At 42.9% G+C, this 18,691-nt stretch overlaps 1 protein-coding gene across 2 annotated transcripts; it reads right to left on the minus strand.

The window, feature by feature from the left end:
* Nucleotides 1–534: 534 nt before the first annotated feature.
* Nucleotides 535–15,876, minus strand: TAGLN3 (transgelin 3). Of its 2 annotated transcripts, none has more exons than XM_063126833.1 (5): nt 15,756–15,876; nt 14,942–15,123; nt 13,658–13,832; nt 8,104–8,206; nt 535–1,048 (listed from the first exon to the last, which is right to left on the minus strand). In XM_063126833.1, the coding sequence occupies exons 1-5, from the start codon at nt 15,775–15,777 to the stop codon at nt 907–909; spliced, it is 624 nt and encodes a 207-aa protein (XP_062982903.1). In that variant the 5' UTR covers nt 15,778–15,876; the 3' UTR covers nt 535–906. The 2 variants fall into 2 exon arrangements, with proteins under 2 accessions (XP_062982903.1, XP_062982904.1); XM_063126834.1 differs by lacking the exon at nt 15,756–15,876 and adding an exon at nt 15,480–15,746 and having other exon boundaries at nt 536–1,048.
* Nucleotides 15,877–18,691: the final 2,815 nt, after the last annotated feature.

Genomic DNA, 18,691 nt, shown 5'->3' on the forward strand with positions numbered 1-18,691 from the left:
TTAACCTTGAGAAGAGAAGACTGAGGGGGGATATGACAGCACTTTTCAAGTACCTAAAAGGTTGTCACAGGAGGCAAGTCAGCCGTCTGTCAGGGATGCTTGAAACTGGATCCCTGCACTGAGCAGGGGCTTGGATTCGATGCCATAAGGAAGGCCTTGTGTCATTTTCCATGGCAGAAAGGCCAGGTACCAATCCAATAAATAAACACTGTGGTTCTAAATTCAGCTTTTACTGTGATGGTACAAGCTCATTCATTTTTCTAGGCATAGTTGACACTCTGTTGGAGTTGGTGATTTATTTATTTTTACAAAGTCAGGACCAGCCTCAGCAACATCACAGCCCCTTCTCAGGGTACAAGGCAGGTATCACTTCTCACATCAAGTACTGTGAGGCGTATTCTCTCTCCTTGCCTTTTCAGAACAATGAATTAGAACATGGCTGTGAGGCAAAGGAAGCACAGCTATTTGCGTTTCTCTCTTTACAGAGTATCTCTTGGCAGATTCCCCCCCCCCTCCCATTTTTTTATTTACTTTTTTTCCGAAGACTAAAACTTCATAAGTAGAGCGGAGAACAAGATCATTGAGGTGCAAGAGCAAGTTCAATAAGACACAAGTACAGAAGGTAACGAATTGCAAATAAATACAGAAAAACAGTCTTTGCATAGTTCAGAAATGAACATCAAGTGGCACCAGCGCGCTGTGTGAAGTGGCACGCAAGAAGCACACAGATCCACATTTTAGGTTGAAAAGTTGCAGCTGGGGGAAAAAAAATAGAGAGATCCAAAAATTTCAGAAGGGAAAACTGAGAAGCAGGTGTTAGCATGAACGTTAACTAGCTATGTTTTTCTCTCTCCCAGTCAGGCCATGCTATAGAATGTGTGAGTGTGTGTTGAAAGGTGGCGCAACCTATATGATCTGTCTTGGCATGCCGTATCCTGTCATCCCGGACTGGGATGCTCCTTTGTTACTCCCCATTTGGAGGCCAATGACGTTCTGTCCTTGACGAAGTTGCTCTTCTGAAAATCCTCGCCGGTTCTTCTGTGCTTTCCTGTGAAGATAAATATTTATTTAGGCGTTTCAGTTCTACATCACTTTGAATGCTTACATAACTTGCACGTATTATAAATAAATAATTTAATCAAAATAATTCACATTTCGATTAAAGAGAGAGAGAGAGAGAGAGAGAGAGAGATTCCTTATAGAAGAAAATTGGCAAAACTGCTATGTTTCTGCAAATTTACTTGGCCCTGTACTCCAATTTCTTAGCTCATCTCAGAATAAGGCTGAGCCTAAACTCCTCCTAGCTCAGTTTCCTGAAAATAGTTTTCCCCTGTGAAAATGGTACCAATTTTCTACTGATTTCAGGGGGGTGGGGCAGGGGGGAGAGACATTTTGCCAACATTTTCAGGGGAATTGTCAATTACCTTACTTAATCTTACACAGTGGCCAAGAGTTTTCTTTTTTTAAAAAAAGTGCTAGCAACCACAAGTCATGAAATTTAAGAATTCCCCCCTCCTTCCTATGATCTTTCAGTAGTCATGTTTAGGGGTTATTTTGCCCCAACCCAACAACTGGTCAAAAGAAAAAAATTCAGAATTTTTTGTTCAGCTCCTTGTCAGAATAGGCCTGTTCAGTCAACACACTTTAGACGGACTTGCACAGATTTAGAGATTTTCCCTGTGGGTCTCTAGTTACTCTATTTTAGTACCTTCTGGAGAGACCACCTCGAGCGCCCCCCTGCTGCCCCATTGCCTGCCAGCGCCCCCTGCCAGTGCCCCCCTGCCATCCCTTTTCCTCTTAACGCCCCCCTATGCAATCCCACCGCCCCCAGGGGGGCGGTACCACCCACTTTGGGAACCACTGCACTAAGCCATGGTTAGGCTGTGAACCCTTTTGCAGCAAATGGTTAGTGTGTTAAGCCGTAGTTATGTAGCCACCATGGTTAGGAATGGTTCACACATATGCACTTGTACAGATATTTGACAGGAGAGGAGCACTGCATGATGCTAGTTCCCTGCCAGCCTGGACCCATCTGCTGACGCTCCATGCTCAGACAGCCCCCCAAAGCATGATGACAGAATGAGACTGCAATCTGATTTGGACAGGTTGGAACACTGGGCTGAGAAATGTAAGATATTACACTTAGGAAGGAAAAATGTAGGGCACACATACAAGATGGGGAATTCATGGCTTGGGAGCACTGCATCAAAGAAGGCTTTGGGTGTGGTCATCAACAGCAATCTGAACATGAATCAGCAGTGTGAGCACTAGAAGGCAAACACAGTTCTGGGCTGCATTAGAAGAAGCATTGTATCAAAGACATGTGAAATCCCTATTCCTCTCTACTCGGCACTAGTGAAACCACCCCTGGAGTATTGTGTACGATTCTGAGCACCACATTTCCAGAAGGACATTGACAAGTTAGAACAGGTTCAAAGGAGGGCAACAAAGATTATAAAAAGACTTGAAGACATGCCAGGCTGAAGGAACCTGGGATGTTCAGTCTGGAGAAAAGAAGGCTAAGGGGAGACATGTTAGCAGTGTTCAGGTACATAAAAGGGTGCCACTGGGAAGATGGTCAAGAACTATTTTCCATGACCACAGAAATTAGGAAACAAAATAATGGGTATAAGTTACAGCTACCAAGATTTCGATTAAATATAAGGAAAAACTTCCTGATGGTAAGATCTGTATAATCTGTATAATAATCTACCTACAGAGATTGTGGATTTTCCATCTCTGGAGGTTTTAAGAAGAGCCTGGACAACCACCTCTCATGGATGGTTTAATTGGTTTTCCTGCACACTGCAGAGGGTTGGACTAGATAATCCTTCTGGTCCCTTCCAACTCCACAATTCTATGATTCGGTGATCCTATTATTATTATTATTATTATTATTATTATTATTATTATTATTATTATTATTTATTTATATAGCACCATCAATGTACATGCATCAATGTACATCCTGGCTTCTAGTGACGAATTGGAGGTCGCCTTCAGCCAGGGAACGCCTCTGCAGTGAAGCTGGAGCAAGGTCAGATGGTGGAAAGGACGTATTTGCCTTGCGCCAATCAAAAAAGTTGGGGTAAGTTCCTGATTTTTTAAATTTGCAGCTACATAGGAAAGCCCCGTAGTGGCTGCTGCATCATATAACCGACACAACGCCACCGTGCAGCCACCACGGGGCTTTTAAATTGTATAGACAGCCCCCTGTACTAGACAAATACTGCTTCCTCCTAGGGAAGGTTCCTAACCAGCCATCCTAAATATAAGAAAACCAGATCACCTTGGAATGTTGTTTTTGATGCATTAGCCATACCCACGAAATAGAGAGGAGGGAATTGCTCTTTTAGCATAGCCAAATCAATATCATGCTTTTCCAGTGGCTGAGGATTTAAGCAATCTGGCCACTATCCAGCAAAACACTTAAGTGGATGCCCAAATGATCTGCTAGATTAGGGAAAGAATGTGCAAGATGGAATGCCATTGTCCCAGAAGCTACTGTTACAAAACGCATAAAATGCCGATTCTGGCAAGACTTCTCTAAAAATGGTGGCCACCTTACACTGATTGTAAGAAAGGAACAGTTTCATGATTTTTTTAATTATTATTTTTGTATAAAAGTCATGTAACTATAAGTGACCCTCGTGTACAAGAATACCTTGAGGTAAGACTGCATGAAAAAAAATCATAATATGAACTCTGGGAGGATCTCTTCTCGATCCTCCCAGAGTGCAGGGCACGGAATAATGGACTCAAGTTAAAGGAAGCCAGATTCCAGCTGGACATCAGGAAAAACTTCCTGACTGTTAGAGCAGTGCGACAATGGAATCAGTTACCTAGGGAGGTTGTGGGCTCTCCCACACTAGAGGCCTTCAAGAGGCAGCTGGACAACCATCTGTCAGGGATGCTTTAGGGTGGATTCCTGCATTGAGCAGGGGGTTGGACTCGATGGCCTTGTAGGCCCCTTCCAACTCTGCTATTCTATGATTCTATGATTCTATGAATACATTTTTTGTGATTAGAAGCTTCTTTCAAAGAATCCTAGAGGGATGTTAATTGCTTATTTGAATTTGTACAAGAGGATGGTTTCATCGTCTGAATTTCTAGCAATTCATGGCCAAGGATTCTGATGATCTTTATAGGGCACTGGAACATTTTTTTAAAATGTTTGGTGCCTGCTCCTACTTTCATACTTTAGTACACTGGGAAATTATTTAGAATTAATGAATCCTTAATGAAGAATTGGTTGCCTAACCTTTCTTGTTATTTAGAAGCTAGGTTTGAGAACATCCAACTTTAACAAGATGCCTATCTATCTATCTATCTATCTATCTATCTATCTATCTATCTATCTATCTATCCAGCCAGCCAGCCAGCCAGCCAGCCAGCCAGCCAGCCAGCCATATCTACCTCCCTGTGATTACAGAACTATGCTTTAAAGGTACGCCAAGGAATTATTTATCCAGTGCAGGATCTGGCACTGGCATCCTGAGAAGCTCAACTATCTTAATTTTAGAATTTCTGTAAACCGCCCAGAGAGCTATGGCTATGGGAGTAGTATATAAGTGCAATAAATAAATAAATAAACTATTTATTTATTTATTTCATTTTTATACCGCCCAGTAGCCAAAGCTCTCTGGGCGGTTTACAGAAATTCTAAAATCACAAAAATGAACCGCCCAGAGAGGCAAGTTTCTATGTGATCTAGAAACTTTAAGGTGGGTTTCTAGATCACATAGTTATGAAGAAAGTCTTTGAGACTTGTGTTCCAGTTGACATGAAAAGCTGCAACAATTTACCCACTTATCTTGGAGTAAATCAGTGGCTATTCTGTTTTTCTTTTCTTTAACAAAATGTGAACCACAGCCTCTCTTTGTACCAGTCATCACTATCCCTGACTGGACACCTATCCCAACTTCCATATCTTTCCCCAAACCATCTGTCAAACTGTTCCTTGACAGCAATTGACTGAACCCCTTCAAACTCTGAATTAGGGACACATACCTATTCTACATGATTTACAATCCAATCCTTTGCATATGTACTCAGAAGTCCCACTGAGTTTCTCCAAATAAATGTGTATAGGATCACAGCATTGTTTTGATCACAGGCTTTGTGGGAGGCACAAAAATCCTTTGTGGGAGGTACTTTCTAACTGGGCACAACATAGCACCTCCGTTCCTATAGTGCATTCATTGTCAAGAAATACTTTTATAAGCCGCTGTGAGAGCCTTTTTTGGCTGAATGGCGGCATAAAAATGCTGAAATAAAATAAAAAAATAAAAAAATTGTACGTTCATTGTCATTTGTATCATACTAACACAGACGCAAATAGTATCTCTTGATATTTTTTCTTATGTGATTCGTGATAAGAGCCCACCCACATCCAACACACACAATTCCCCCAATTCTTTGAAGACTGCATGCCCCCTTATTGTGCGATAGTGTTCAACTACAGATCTTTCTTTTTATAATGGCTAGCCCTTACTGTAGCAATGCTCCAGCATTTTATGATTTTTTAAAATTTAGTTTTTATATTATTATTATTATCATCATCATCATCACCATCATTGTTGTCATCATCTCTTTTTTGGCTTGTGGCGGGTTTTTTAGACAGACATGATGGGCTTTGCCAAGTCATGCTGTCTTTTAATGATTCAGGGATTTCCTGACAATTGAGCATGTTTTAAGTCTGACTGTTTTCTGAGTGTTGGTGTGGATGTATATGATGATGATGATGATGATGATGATGATGATGATGATGATGAAGAAGAAGAAGAAGAAGAAGAAGAAGAAGAAGAAGAAGATTCTTCTGCACTGGAGCACAGATCCAGTCAAATGAAAGGATAAAGAAGAATAGTGAGGCTATTTGGCCACCAGCAAGGTTCTTTCCTTAGTCAGTTAAGTGCAGGAATGATATTGCATTTTTGACACTGAAAAGAGATTGGTGAGCATTTAGTGCCAAGGTTTAAATGCAATGGAAATGTGCTTTGACTGACTGTTTGGAAAGAGCCTATATACCTTCAGCACTAAATCTCTGCAGGTTTACTTGAGAGACTATTAGGAGTGGGCTCATAATTTTCTCTCTCTGCTTGCTACTTCCTCTCTCACCTTAAATGGCTGCAGAGATGTATGGTCTCTAGGTCAGCTAAGTAATTTTCATTCACAATCACGTTCTGCTAGCGCAAGCAGCTGATTTTCTTTCAAGAATGGTGCCTTCTATTCTTATTTAGGCCTAATCTACACCAGTGAAAAAACATGCTAAAGGCAGGGGCGGAACCAAGGATAAACTTGGAAATGTTTATATAGAAAAAGGTTTAATGAAGGATGCCTGCACGTTTTGGACAAAAACATCCTTCCTCGGGGCTTATTCAACAAGGTTTTTGCAGTTGTCTGCTCAATGAATCACAGGCTTGACTTGTACGGAGAGATGTGAGATATATAGAAGAGAGACCTAGATCCAGCCTGGTTTCACCTAGATCCGGCCTGCATCTAATCTACATGAAGCAGGATATTGCACTAAGGAAGCGGTCTATGGTATGTGTCTATGGGCCCCAACATTTGTCAGTGTACTTCGGTACTATATAAAGTAGTAGTGTGGCTCCTGCCTTTTATATACCGCTTTCATACCACTTTCATAGTGCAATTTCCTGCTTGGTGTAGATCTACCCTTAGATCCCTCCACTCAGCGGGGATTGATTTCCTGCATCGGCAGGGGGTGGGACTAGATGATCTTTAATGTCCCTTCCAACTAGATAATGATATGAGAAAAATGAACACACTGGAGTCAATTAATCCAGGCATCGGGGTACATGGTGATCCAGGAAAAGAGCACATCATTCAGGAAAATTGGGGGAAGGCAGTATCTTGTTTTCTCCTCCCCTCCTCAATTGTTTTTCAGATCAGATGCAATTTATTCCACTGGAAACCCTATGTCTTTAGAAAAAATCCTTTGCTTCACCCATCTCCCCTCCAAAAGAGGGGTGTTCCATATAGGTTATTGGACCATATGTTCCAATAATGTTTACAGTGATTGTGAGATATTAAAAAAGGAATGTATCTGTGAATGGGGCCTTAGGTTTTGCAGAACCTCCCAAATGGTTGAAGCCATTGCTTAAAATCTTTAAAGAGATCTCCCGACGGGGATGGGGGATGTGTGGCCTTCCAGATGTTGTTCGGCTGCAGCTCCCATTCTCCCTCCCCAAAGGGCTCATGGGCATTCCAGTTTAACAACGATCCGCCACACATTCCCATTGCTGCTCCAGGGCAATAAGGAAATGTTTGAAAAGTCACCTGGCATATTGTCTAAGGGGCTTTCTATACGCAGGGAAAGTCCCGTGGTGGCTGCAGATCAGCGTTGCATCGGTTATGCGACACAGGCGCAGCTTTGCCATCACCGCAGGGCTTTCCTGTGAAGTTGCGGGATGAAAAAGTTGGGGACTTACCTCGACTTTTTCAATCGGAGCAACATCAGCACCACTCTTCCACTATCTGATGTCACTCCAGGGCCAATCTGGGACGGTTCCTGATGGAAGGTGACCGGTGATTGATCGCCTTCCACCAGGAAGAGGGCAGGGGGTGGCTCCGGTTCCCGGGTGGCCAAAGGAAACCCTGCGCTCCCTCCTTGGCACTGGGATTACTTGATACCAACCGGGGAAAGGGAAACTGTGGGGTTTCTGAGGGAGGCGGGCCAATTTAGCACCGTGAAGACAGCCCCCAAGTCCACTTTTGTGCTAAAAGTAGGCAGCATGAATTCAATTAATGCAGGGGGCTTTCCATTAAAATCACACATTTAGGGCACAACTTAGCTGGCTGGGGAATGATGGAAATCGTGGGGCTTTTTTTCTGTCTAAACACGCACAGGATTGCAACTTTAATCTATCTCTGAACCATGTCCCCAGGGCATCCAAGGATTTTTTTTTTAATATTATTGCATTTCTGTTCTGCTCAATAGCCAAAGGTGTCTGGGCGGTTCACAAAGCAAAACTTAAAACCATAAAATGTAACAACATGGTAAATATATAATATAAAAGCCTTAAGTGTAACAAAGAATAAAAACGAAGTTTTAGACTAATAGATAAACAGAGAGCTCCTTACCTGTGAAACCAGGCCGGATCCCCTCTGTAACATCCGTCATCCCTTGTGACGGCTTCACTGCCCAAAGCCATTAAGGTCCTTTGCACCGCAGCCATGTCCTTCCCTAAAAAGGAAGAGGGACGTTCTTTACTGGGTGGCGTTTCTAGCAATCCTGCAGACACCAGCTTAGTCTCAGGGCATGTCTACACCAACCCTATATCCCAGGATACTCCCAAGATCATTTCTGTGCATCCAAATGCCACACAGGGGTTCCCGGGAGCAGGCAGGGACGATCCGTCCATTTTCCTGGGATAACCCTTACGTGTAGAAAGGGCCTCAAAATCCCCAAGGCATTATCACCTTATGTTTTCTGCTTCTCCTCTGGCCTCATGGGCCCTGTCAGGGATTCCCTCACCCATAACTATGGTTCTCTTTGCCTTGCAAAGTGTTACGTGGCTTGCAGTGGAGTCACGCCGGAGGGAGGGATGGTCTAGACAGTGGAGGCCGGTGGCTCCTGTTCTGAATTTCAGTCACAACCATCCAGGACTCTAAAGGAACAATCCAAGGTGTGGGAGAACCTTGGATAACTCCAGATCTACACCTTGGACTGTTGTGTGTCTCTTCCTTGCCTCCCTCCTGCATCATTCCTTCAGTCCGCTGCTATCCCTAAGCACCAAGACAAGGTTTCATCAGCTGCCTTAACAAAAGCGCTGCCCGTGGATGTAGCCAATTATAATTCCAGGCCTTGGTAGACAAACTCTGAGGGGTTCCCCCACTTAACCTCCAAGTCTAAAGTGGTAGGACAATACTGAAAACCATAGAGCGCAATATGAAGTGAGGCAAACTTATTGCCAGAGCTGCTGCAGAGGGAAGTGGCTACATCCCTTGTGAAAATGGCCTAACACTGTTTTCATTCTGGTGAGGGTCAGAAACACCATCCCACTCATAAATCTTCTCAGCAGACACAGAAAGTAAGTCAGCTTGACTACACTTGTTTATTTATTTATTTAATTTATTTATTAAATTTTTATACCACCCAATAGCTGAAGCCGAAGTTTAACAAAGGCAGAGTGATCAAATAGATTGCCCAAGCCCCCCAAAAGAGTTAAAAGAGCCTTAAAAGAGAGGTGTGGAGACCAGAAACCCTGGGCCACTGAAATAAAGAACCCTAAAAGAGGTTTCACTAAAGGGCATGTCTGAGGTAACTAGCATAAGTGTAGTGCAGCCTCCCCTCACCTGTTGCCCCTCCTGATGTATTGAACTGCAACTCCCATCATTCCCAGCCAGCATGGCCAACGTCCATGCTGGCTGGGAATGATGGGAGTTACAGTCCAACAGATCTGGAGGGACTCCAGGTCCGGGGAAGTCTTAATGGCCAAGGGCACAATCCTATGGCCCCTATCTGTCAGAATGGATATATAGTACCTCAGAGACAATATGCCTCTGCATGCTATTGCACTCATGTCCTGCTTGTGGGCTTCCCACAGGCAGCTGGTTGGCCACTGTGTGAACTGAATGCTGGACTAGGTACACTTTTGGTCTGATCCAGCATGTGTCTTATCTTGTACTTATAGAGATTACATATGTTTTGAATGCTTTGGGAACACTGCTTAGAAGTGAGGTAAAATCTCCCCTCCCCCCCAATCAAAACCACTCTAAACTGTTATAATAAGGCACATCATGCAATCTTGGAGGCCCAAGAAACTACAATATTCGCCCTTGGGCATTCGAATTTGCAGGGTATATGCCTCCTTCCTTCCTTCCTTCCTTCCTTCCTTCCTTCCTTCCTTCCTTCCTTTTGAACATTGACTGAATCCAGTGGAGGCTGGTAGTTCTGATGTCAGTGGGAAGGTGAACCTGCTCTGCAGAAGCACCATGGATAGGCCCTTTAGAATTTTGACTGGTTCTGACTGAAGCACCTTGGATATCTCCTCAAGAGTTCTGACTGGTTCTGATTAAAACCCAGGGCAGGTTCACGGCCCCATTGACATCAGAGCCACCAGCCTCCATTGACAGAACCATTTCTTTGGGTCATGTTGTTCACCATAAGAAACTGCCTCACACTAAGTAAGTCGCAGGATCCCTCTAACCCAGGGCTGCATGTTATAAAGAACTGCTGGGCGTTCAAAGTGTACATAATGAATATACACAGGGCCTCAGAGTAGCAAACTTTGCTTGCCAGCATACTCTACTGTTGTATGCGCACAGGCACAGGGGTCCCAATGAACACACAGAATCAGGGTGGAGCCTGGTGCAGCAAAGCCCTCAGCTGTCACCTGCATTGATTGTACACACTGATACCCTGAAAAAACAGCTATGGTTGTCAGACAGAGGTTTTTCCCAGCCCTGCAACAGGAAATACCTTGGATAGCTCCTTTAGAGCTCTGACTGAAACCCAGGGCAGCGGATTCACTGCCCCCCTGACATAGGAGCCACCAGCCTCCACTGGCTGTAGCAGTGCTTGGTGGGGCAGTGGGCGAAGACGTAGCATGGGCGAGTCCCTGGCTTTCTGCATGGCACATTTCCCCCGTGTGGGGAAGCACACAGTGCCCAGGCTCAGCCAGCGCTGGAAGGAGCATCTCCTCCCAGAACCAGCTGAGTCTTTCAGGACCCGTATCCCCACTGGGGATTCCCCTGCACATTGCTCCCCCAGCAGCCTGCAGGGGAATCCCTGCTCTTATCTATGATCAGAGATAACTGCAGCGATTCCTCCAGGGGGAATCCAAGGAGGCCTCACAGGAAGTTCCTCCTGCCAGCTAACACTTTTGAGGTTTGAAAATAGCTATCCAAGTAGGTGATCTCAGTATAATTCAGGAATATAGAAATTCCAGATCAACTAATGAGAAATCAATGCATCCTTCAATTCCGCTCCAAGCTTCCAGAGTAAACAAATTTCATAAATTTGAAGATAAAAGTCACATTTCTTGGTCAGCATCTGAAATGTTCCTTCCAGGTTTGGAATTGGCATTTTGTGCTCTTCTTTATTATTATTGTGAGGATTACTGGAGCCTCCCTCCTGCCTTACTGGTCCCACGAAAGCAAAGAGGAAATTATCTCAGTGCCAGGGAGCAGAGACGGCTTTGTCCTTCACTCCTCAGAGCCAGCAGCCACATCCTGCGGGCTTTTAGCTGGAGCTCTCTCACTCCTTCCTAGCCATCATCATTTCAAATCTATAAAAGAACCTCAGATACAGAAGGCACCATAAATGGGTTAGATGAGCTGCAGGCTCATAATCTATTTTTTTTAACACACACACACACACACACACACACACACACAAAATGAACATAAAGGGGGAATGCAGAAGCTTTGCACCTTGCTTCACAAGATGAAGAAACAGAAAATCATCAAAGCTGAAGAAAAATATAGACCTTGGTTGCAAGAAAATATTTGTTTTTCTATAGTGGGGATGCAAGAGTTTATTTTGATTCCTGTACACAGATTGGACAGCTGCTGCACACATGCTTTGTCCTACATGGAGATTAACTCCATGTGAGAAAAATGCCATGCATGAAAAGGGTTTTAACATAGCTACTTTTCTGGAAGATGCACGTAAATATCCAGTGCGGATATGTGAAACCATTCACTGTAGGGTGGATTGAAAGTATCACGTGAATGAGCCCCTACTCTTGTTCTTAAAGAGAGCTGGATGAGGAAACCAAATCAAAGGAGGAGGAGAATGGGTATACCATCTAGCTGTTGAATCAGATGGTGAAAACAAAAGATGCTGAAGATTTGTACTGAGAAAAGCAGTTCATCTAAGAACCAATGGAAGTTAAAATATAAAGTCCTCTGAATCGTTGCCTTTTCCTCAACCCAAAATTCAAAGCAAAGCTTGAAGTGTCAGAAAAAATACTTTTTGAAACTCTTCTCCTTTCCCATTCTCTTTGGTAGGCATCTTCAAAACTCATGCATGTCATTCAACATGACCAATGATAAAGAGGACTAGTTGCCAACACATCAGAGGTTGAAAGAAGGCCCAAGGCTTGGCACTGGCAGAGAATATTTCCAGAGTGAGTATGAATGCTTAGGCCTCCATGCGAGGTTACCACATCTCCCTTGACGCAGCATAAGAACATAAGAAAAGCCGGTGGGAAGTGGTGGCTCCAATGTCAGTCAGGACCAGTCAGAACCCTAAAGGAGCTATCCAAGGTGCTTCCATACCTTGGATGGCTTCTTTGGAGTTTTGACTGGTTCTGATTGCTACCCAGAGCAGATTCACCACCCCACTGACATCAAAGCCACCAGTCTCCACTGAGAAAAACAATACTGGATCAGACCAAAATGCTAGTCCGGCATTTTGCTCACACCTTGGCCAACCAAATGCCTATGGGAAGCCCACAAGGAGGACACGAGCACAGTCATAATCCTCTTGCCATATTTTCCAGCCATTTGCACATCAACAAAACAGAAGAAATGAATCACCAAAGAGGGCAAAAGAAGCAGCAATTGGCATTATATTTGTACGTGCGAGTTTACATGTACAAATGACCATTTAGAAAAAATTACTAAAATACAATATTTCTCTCCATAGCAGAGAAAACTCTGACTAGGTGATCTCTGTGCCTGCTCAGTCTACTGTTCAGGTGCTCACTACAGATGCTCACTACACTCAAGATTCCCGCTCTCCCATCTTATTATCCTTTATCTTTAAACTGGACTTGGATTGGATAGCCCATCAAGCAGAGGACACCTTTAAATAAAGAGCTGTCCTTTGAGACACTTCAAATAGAGGACTGTTCTCTGTGAAATAGGACACCTGGCCTCCAGCAATTGGCATTCAGAGACATAGTGCCTTGGATACTGGAGTTCATAAGCAGTAGCCATTAATAGCCTTATCCTCCATTCCCATAGAACGTATTTTATTCCAGAACATAACAGCGGCATAAAAACCAATGGCTGTTCCTTATTCCAGGAACTACATCCACAAGTAGTTAAGATGAAAGCTGGAAATAATTCCGGGGGTGGGGGAGAGAGAATAAAGATAAAAGAAGGTCTGAAAAGCAAATACTATGAGGAAAACTGGAAAGAAACACACTTTTAACCAAGATTGTAGCTGTGTTATACTCCATATCCAGGGGTGGAGCAGATGTGGTGCCCAGTCCCAGTCCTAACCAATCCAAATGTCTGCCATTTTTAAGTTACTATCACCAGGCTCCACCCCACCCCACAGGCCTTCCCCTAGCATTAGAATGGCCACAGTTAGTGGGAATGAGTATTTTTTTAAATACTATCACAATTTACTATTTGTGCTGAAAGCTAGCGTTGGAAAGCTATCATGTAAACCTATCATTTTCTTAGATTGTGTGTGCATCTGTCAAACTAATACATATTTCAATAATGTATTAGCAAAAAAAAGATTCCATTAAGTCCTGGAATAATATAAGTCTCTCACAGAAGGTAACAAGCCACTGGGAATAACATGGTAGGGAGACAACGCAAACAGGAGAGAAAGATAATAACATTAGGGAATTTTCCCCAGAGAGAAATGCATGATTAACATCCACCAAAGTATGAAAGCATCTGTCACTTCAGTAAAAGCTCATACTGTATTTATATATACAGAATTGTGTACCTTCCCATAAATCCACTGTCTGGAAAATATCTGTTGTTCGTACTCCATAGATTTCTGCAGCTTTCAAGAACTGAGAAATTTGCTCCATTTGCTTGAAAGCCATCTTTGATTCTGTGATCTTTGGAATGGGTTCTTTCCCCTTGGGATGTAAATTGTTTATTAACTTGCACAGCAGCTGGGAGATTAAAGATAGAAGCAGAATTGAAAAGGACAAAAATCAATTAGTTCCAGTCAACAAAAGACAATATGTACATGTAACTCAATTTACGATGTGGGTGCTCTGATCCCATACACAGAGGAAATGTGGGTTTTTTTATGTGCGGGGGGCGGGGGATAAAATCAAACAACAGAAATGTATACAGTTGAGAATAATTCTGAACATGTTAAAAGTAACATCTTTTTTAAAACGTGGAAAAATATATGTTAAAAATGCAGCCAAAGCTTGCATTTTCACAGCTGGACCAAACATGCAGGGATGTACTCGAGCAGACAAAATCAAATCATTTGCTAAATGTTATATAACAACTGGCAGTTGCGTGGGAGAGCAAAACTGTAATCTAAGCCCAACTGTAAGTGCTATCAGTTGGGATGCTGTTAAAACACAATGGCATAGGCTCGATAATTTGCCAAGTCTGACATCTTCCATGCAAATAACAGCATGTTTGTGCTTATTTAGAAAATGAACCAAACTGTCATGTAAAGGCTTCAGAATGTTTGTTCATTACAAAAACAGATCAGGATGGTCACACACACACACACACACACACACACACACACACACACACACACACACACTTTCTTTATCTTTTTCTTTTTAATAAAGAAGATAAATCTGGTATTTAAAAGCTCAAATGAAAAAGCAAATCTGTTGTCATTGTCAAAGAAGTAATCTATAGTTACCATATTATATAATCATCCTTCTATCTGTCTCGACAACCATATGCTCACTACTCTTTCAAAAGCCACATAATCATAATAAAGAACTGTTTCCAATGTTTTACTTATTCTATTGGGTTCTTCTAAATAGAGAATGGCAGTTTTAGACATTCAAACAATAACAATAATACTGTTGGTACAATATGAGGTTAGATCTCAGTCCTAAAACATTACTTAGTTACTTAATGATTTCTACAGGATGTACGTCCAAGTAATGCGGTGAGAGCAGAGTACCAGAGTAAATTGATTAGCTTTGGCCAAAGTAAGTGTGGATGGTAAAAGTTTAGCAGCAAATGTTATTGTACACAGACGTTACGATGACAGACATAACATCAAACTATCACTTACTGTTCCGTCCATTAACCATTTCTGGAAATGTTGCCTTCCAGGAGGCGGCTGTTCTATATTTTCACCACACTGTATAATAATCCAGTCCACCAGTCGACTCTCCAGTTCTGGGTCATATTTCTGTTCAATCTTCTCCTGGACTTCTCGGCTTAAGCCATAGCTTGGTCCTCTGTTGGCCATCTCTAGGAAGAAAACACACACAGACACCAGTTCATTTAATTTTCAAGACTGAGCATCTATTATTGAGCATCTATTTGGAACATCTTGGAAATAGAATCTAAAGAATCCCAAATGTGTTATAAAAAAATCTAGTAAACACCACAGTGACATCAAAGATTGCCTCCTACCGCCATGTCAGATATTTTACGGCTATATATATAAAATCATCAAAGCATAGCAGAGGTTGTTAATGACATTTCTGTTGTTGCTAAGAAGAGATGTAAGCATTTCAGATTAACATTGCAAATGCTAGCAAATCCAAAGGGGTTGGGTGCTGTTTGTTTTTTTGAAAAGAAAAGAACAAAAATGGGTCTAATACAGGACAACTTAGAAGATCTTCTCAGTGACGCAGGTGAAGATCTTTTCAGCAGTGATTGAGGTCCGGAACTGCAGATACCATCGAAGCGAGAAATGTTGGTAAAATTTAAGAAGAGACGGAGGCTGCTGCAACGTTCTGCTGTTCCTGGCACGGCTGCTGTGAGAGCATCGTGATTTGAAGAAGGGTGTATTGATTTGATTTTCCTCACAGATGAGGAGGGTCAAAGCAGGGGCGTTGCTAAGAGCTACTAAAGAGGCCCTCCCTACTCTGTCCTACCCAGCGAAGGAGTCTTATTCATCTCAATCAGCTGCAGCCCGCTCCTCTGCACACGGTTCCACGGCTGTCAGTCTGTGCCTTTCAGGCTGTGGTCCTGTTCTTATGCCGCAGCTGTTGTCATAGCACCCAAGAAGAGAGCTGTTAAAAATACTCCCAGGATTACTTCCACTGCTGTTATTTTCTTTTAACTCAAGGCAAACTTGAGCCTGGGCAACTGCAGACAATGTAGAAAATGCACCATGTGGATGGGGGTGGGGTCTCCTGTAAGCTTGAGAAGAGGGATAATTTAAGATGTTAATATAGAATATCTATCTACCTATATCAGTAAATGGTGTCTTAGGTCAGAACCAGACTCTTTACCACTTCCTAGGCAATAACCCTGCAATGCAGAGCTGAAGAGAGCATTTCAAATTTTTCAGCTCTAGAACTTTTCAAGTCCTAGCTAAGGCAGACTAGTCATAAGCTAAGTTGTATTTAGCAAGCAAAGTTGCATTGGTTGGGATATTACGATGGCCGTTCTCAGGACCCAGCCAAGAAGTTTTGCTGGCTGAAGCAGAACAGCAAATGCTCCCTGCACCCATCATGATGCATAGTGGGAAAGGGCTGGGGCTCGGGAGAAGAGCACCTGCTTTCCATGCAGAAGGTCTCAGGTTTGATCCTTGTCATTGCTAGGCAGGGTTGGGAAAAGTCCTGCCTGAAACCCTAGAGGGTTGCTGCCAGTCAGTCTTGACAATACTGGGCTAAGATGGACCAAGGGCCTGACTCAGCATAAGGCAGTTTCCTACCTGAGCCTGGTCAAGTAATTTTGGCACCCGAGGCAGAAAATCTCATGAGCATATTTCACTGAAAGTAAAACAAAATAATAAATACAATAGAATACTAAGAAATTAAATAATTATCTGCCCTTTGAAGACACCCAAAATCAGCAGCCTGAGATAATGGCTTCACTCTGCCTAATGGTACAGCCAAGTCTGCATGTGGGTCAGTGGCTTTTGGCACTACTGTAGGCTATCCCTGGTGCTGTCCCATCCTGTGGTTACTTGAGGCTCAGAAGGGAAACCAGTGGCATCTAACAGGGTCAGATCTGAGCATGGAGACTTATTCTAGGTAGAACAGTCAGGTCTAGGTAAGCATGGTTGTCTTGGGTAGGTAGAAACTCATGGGGACAATGAGCATCAAGCACAGTATCAAGCATCAAGCATCAAGCACAGCATCAAGCACAGTAAGCTAGGTAGAGGCAGAAGCCCTCTGGTGTAAAGGGCAGCTGCAACAGGACCAAGGATAGCTCAAACTGAGGTTTGGTGGCTGAAGCTCTCTCCTACTAGAAACGCAAGAGAATGTTGTCTCAGCAGCAAGCTAGAGACAACTGAAGCTTTATGTAGGCAGCCACAATCTGCAGTATAGTTAGCTCTGCCCCTGCTGGAGGAGTGACAGGACTGTTACAGCCTCCTCACCTGTTTCTGTAATCTCAGACTTTTGCGAGGCTGGGGAGATGGAGGTTCTGCTGGGGGTTCATTCTCTGATTCAGGATGCCCCCTCATGCCAAGGGGAAAATAATACAGAAGTGACTGTCCTTCACCTCAAAGAACAGTCTCATCCTCATCAGAGTCTTCTCCTGTACCCTGAAAAGGTCAGGGGTTGGGAGATATGACAGATGCAGTTACTGGCTGAGGCCATCCTTCTACTACTTGTATTGGTGGCATTACACCAACAAACCAAAAGAGAAAGGCACCAAATGGAACAAATAAACAGAAGTGCCAAAATACATTGGAGCCTGATGCGTTTTTGGAAAACAAAATGTCCTTTCCCAGGGGCAATCTAAAAATGATTATGAAAATGCAAGACAAGAAATATAAACATACATCTTTAAAAATGAAAAACTCTACCATGTTTAAACACGTATTTTCATATGCATGTTCATTATGGTTTTTAGATTGCCCTTGAGGAAGGACATTTTGTTCTCTGAGGCATGTTGGACCTCAACAAATTTCGGCAGTTTTGAGAACTATTTCTCTCCTCCTCATTTGTGGGGTTACACCAACACTTCTTTCAAGGTACTTGCTGATAGAGCACACATTGGATGTATCATTGGTCTACGCTACTTCAGAATGAAGGCTGGGAACAGGGTTTTGAATGTCCCCAGTCTCCAATACAGAATAATAATAATAAAAAAACCCGTCTTCCTGCACATATAAAAACAAAATAGTAAAGAGAATGCTTCTCCCTTTTTATGTGGAAAGATCCCCCCTCAACCCAGTATGGGGGAAGTATTCAAACCCCCAATCCCCTGCATGGAGTCAGAAGTGGTACAGTCCAGCAACAGTTAAATCACCTGAGTTTGCTGATGGTGTTTCCATCTTCCTCAGGAAAGCGCGCTGTGATTAAAAAGAACCTAAGCCTTCTAAGGTTGCAATCTTAAATACACATACTAGGGAGGAAGCCTCAACGAACACCATGAAGCTTACATCTGAGTAAACATGCTGAAGATTACACTAAAGACAGCAACCTTTTAAACAAAATATGTCAAGGCCGTCTGCAGCAACCAACCAAGAAATGGCAGTCAGATACTTTATATCACCATTCCATGATGCATCTTTTTAGATTTGCACTCAAATCTTCTCTCTACATTTTTTTTGTGGGGGGAGGGGGGCAATTTGGATGCCAAGCCATGAGCTCTCTGGTTTATATAATTCTCAGACTCTCTTGGGCTGGAATACATGAAAAATTCAGTAAGGTGACCTCATTTGCCTGCAAGCTTTCTGTATTATGCATTGGCAATTTTTTTCATCTGAAAGGTGAATTGCTTTCTCTCATAATCCAGCTCTCTTAGAACTCAGCCCATTGCATACAGCATGCAGTTGGAGTTAAATACATGAAGCAACTGAGATAAATGATTTCGTAAAAAATAAAAAAATAGCCTTGAACGTGTACAAAGA

The sequence above is a fragment of the Elgaria multicarinata genome, chromosome 5 (genome assembly GCF_023053635.1).
Source record: "Elgaria multicarinata webbii isolate HBS135686 ecotype San Diego chromosome 5, rElgMul1.1.pri, whole genome shotgun sequence".
In the NCBI taxonomy this organism is placed as follows: Eukaryota; Metazoa; Chordata; class Lepidosauria; order Squamata; family Anguidae; genus Elgaria; species Elgaria multicarinata.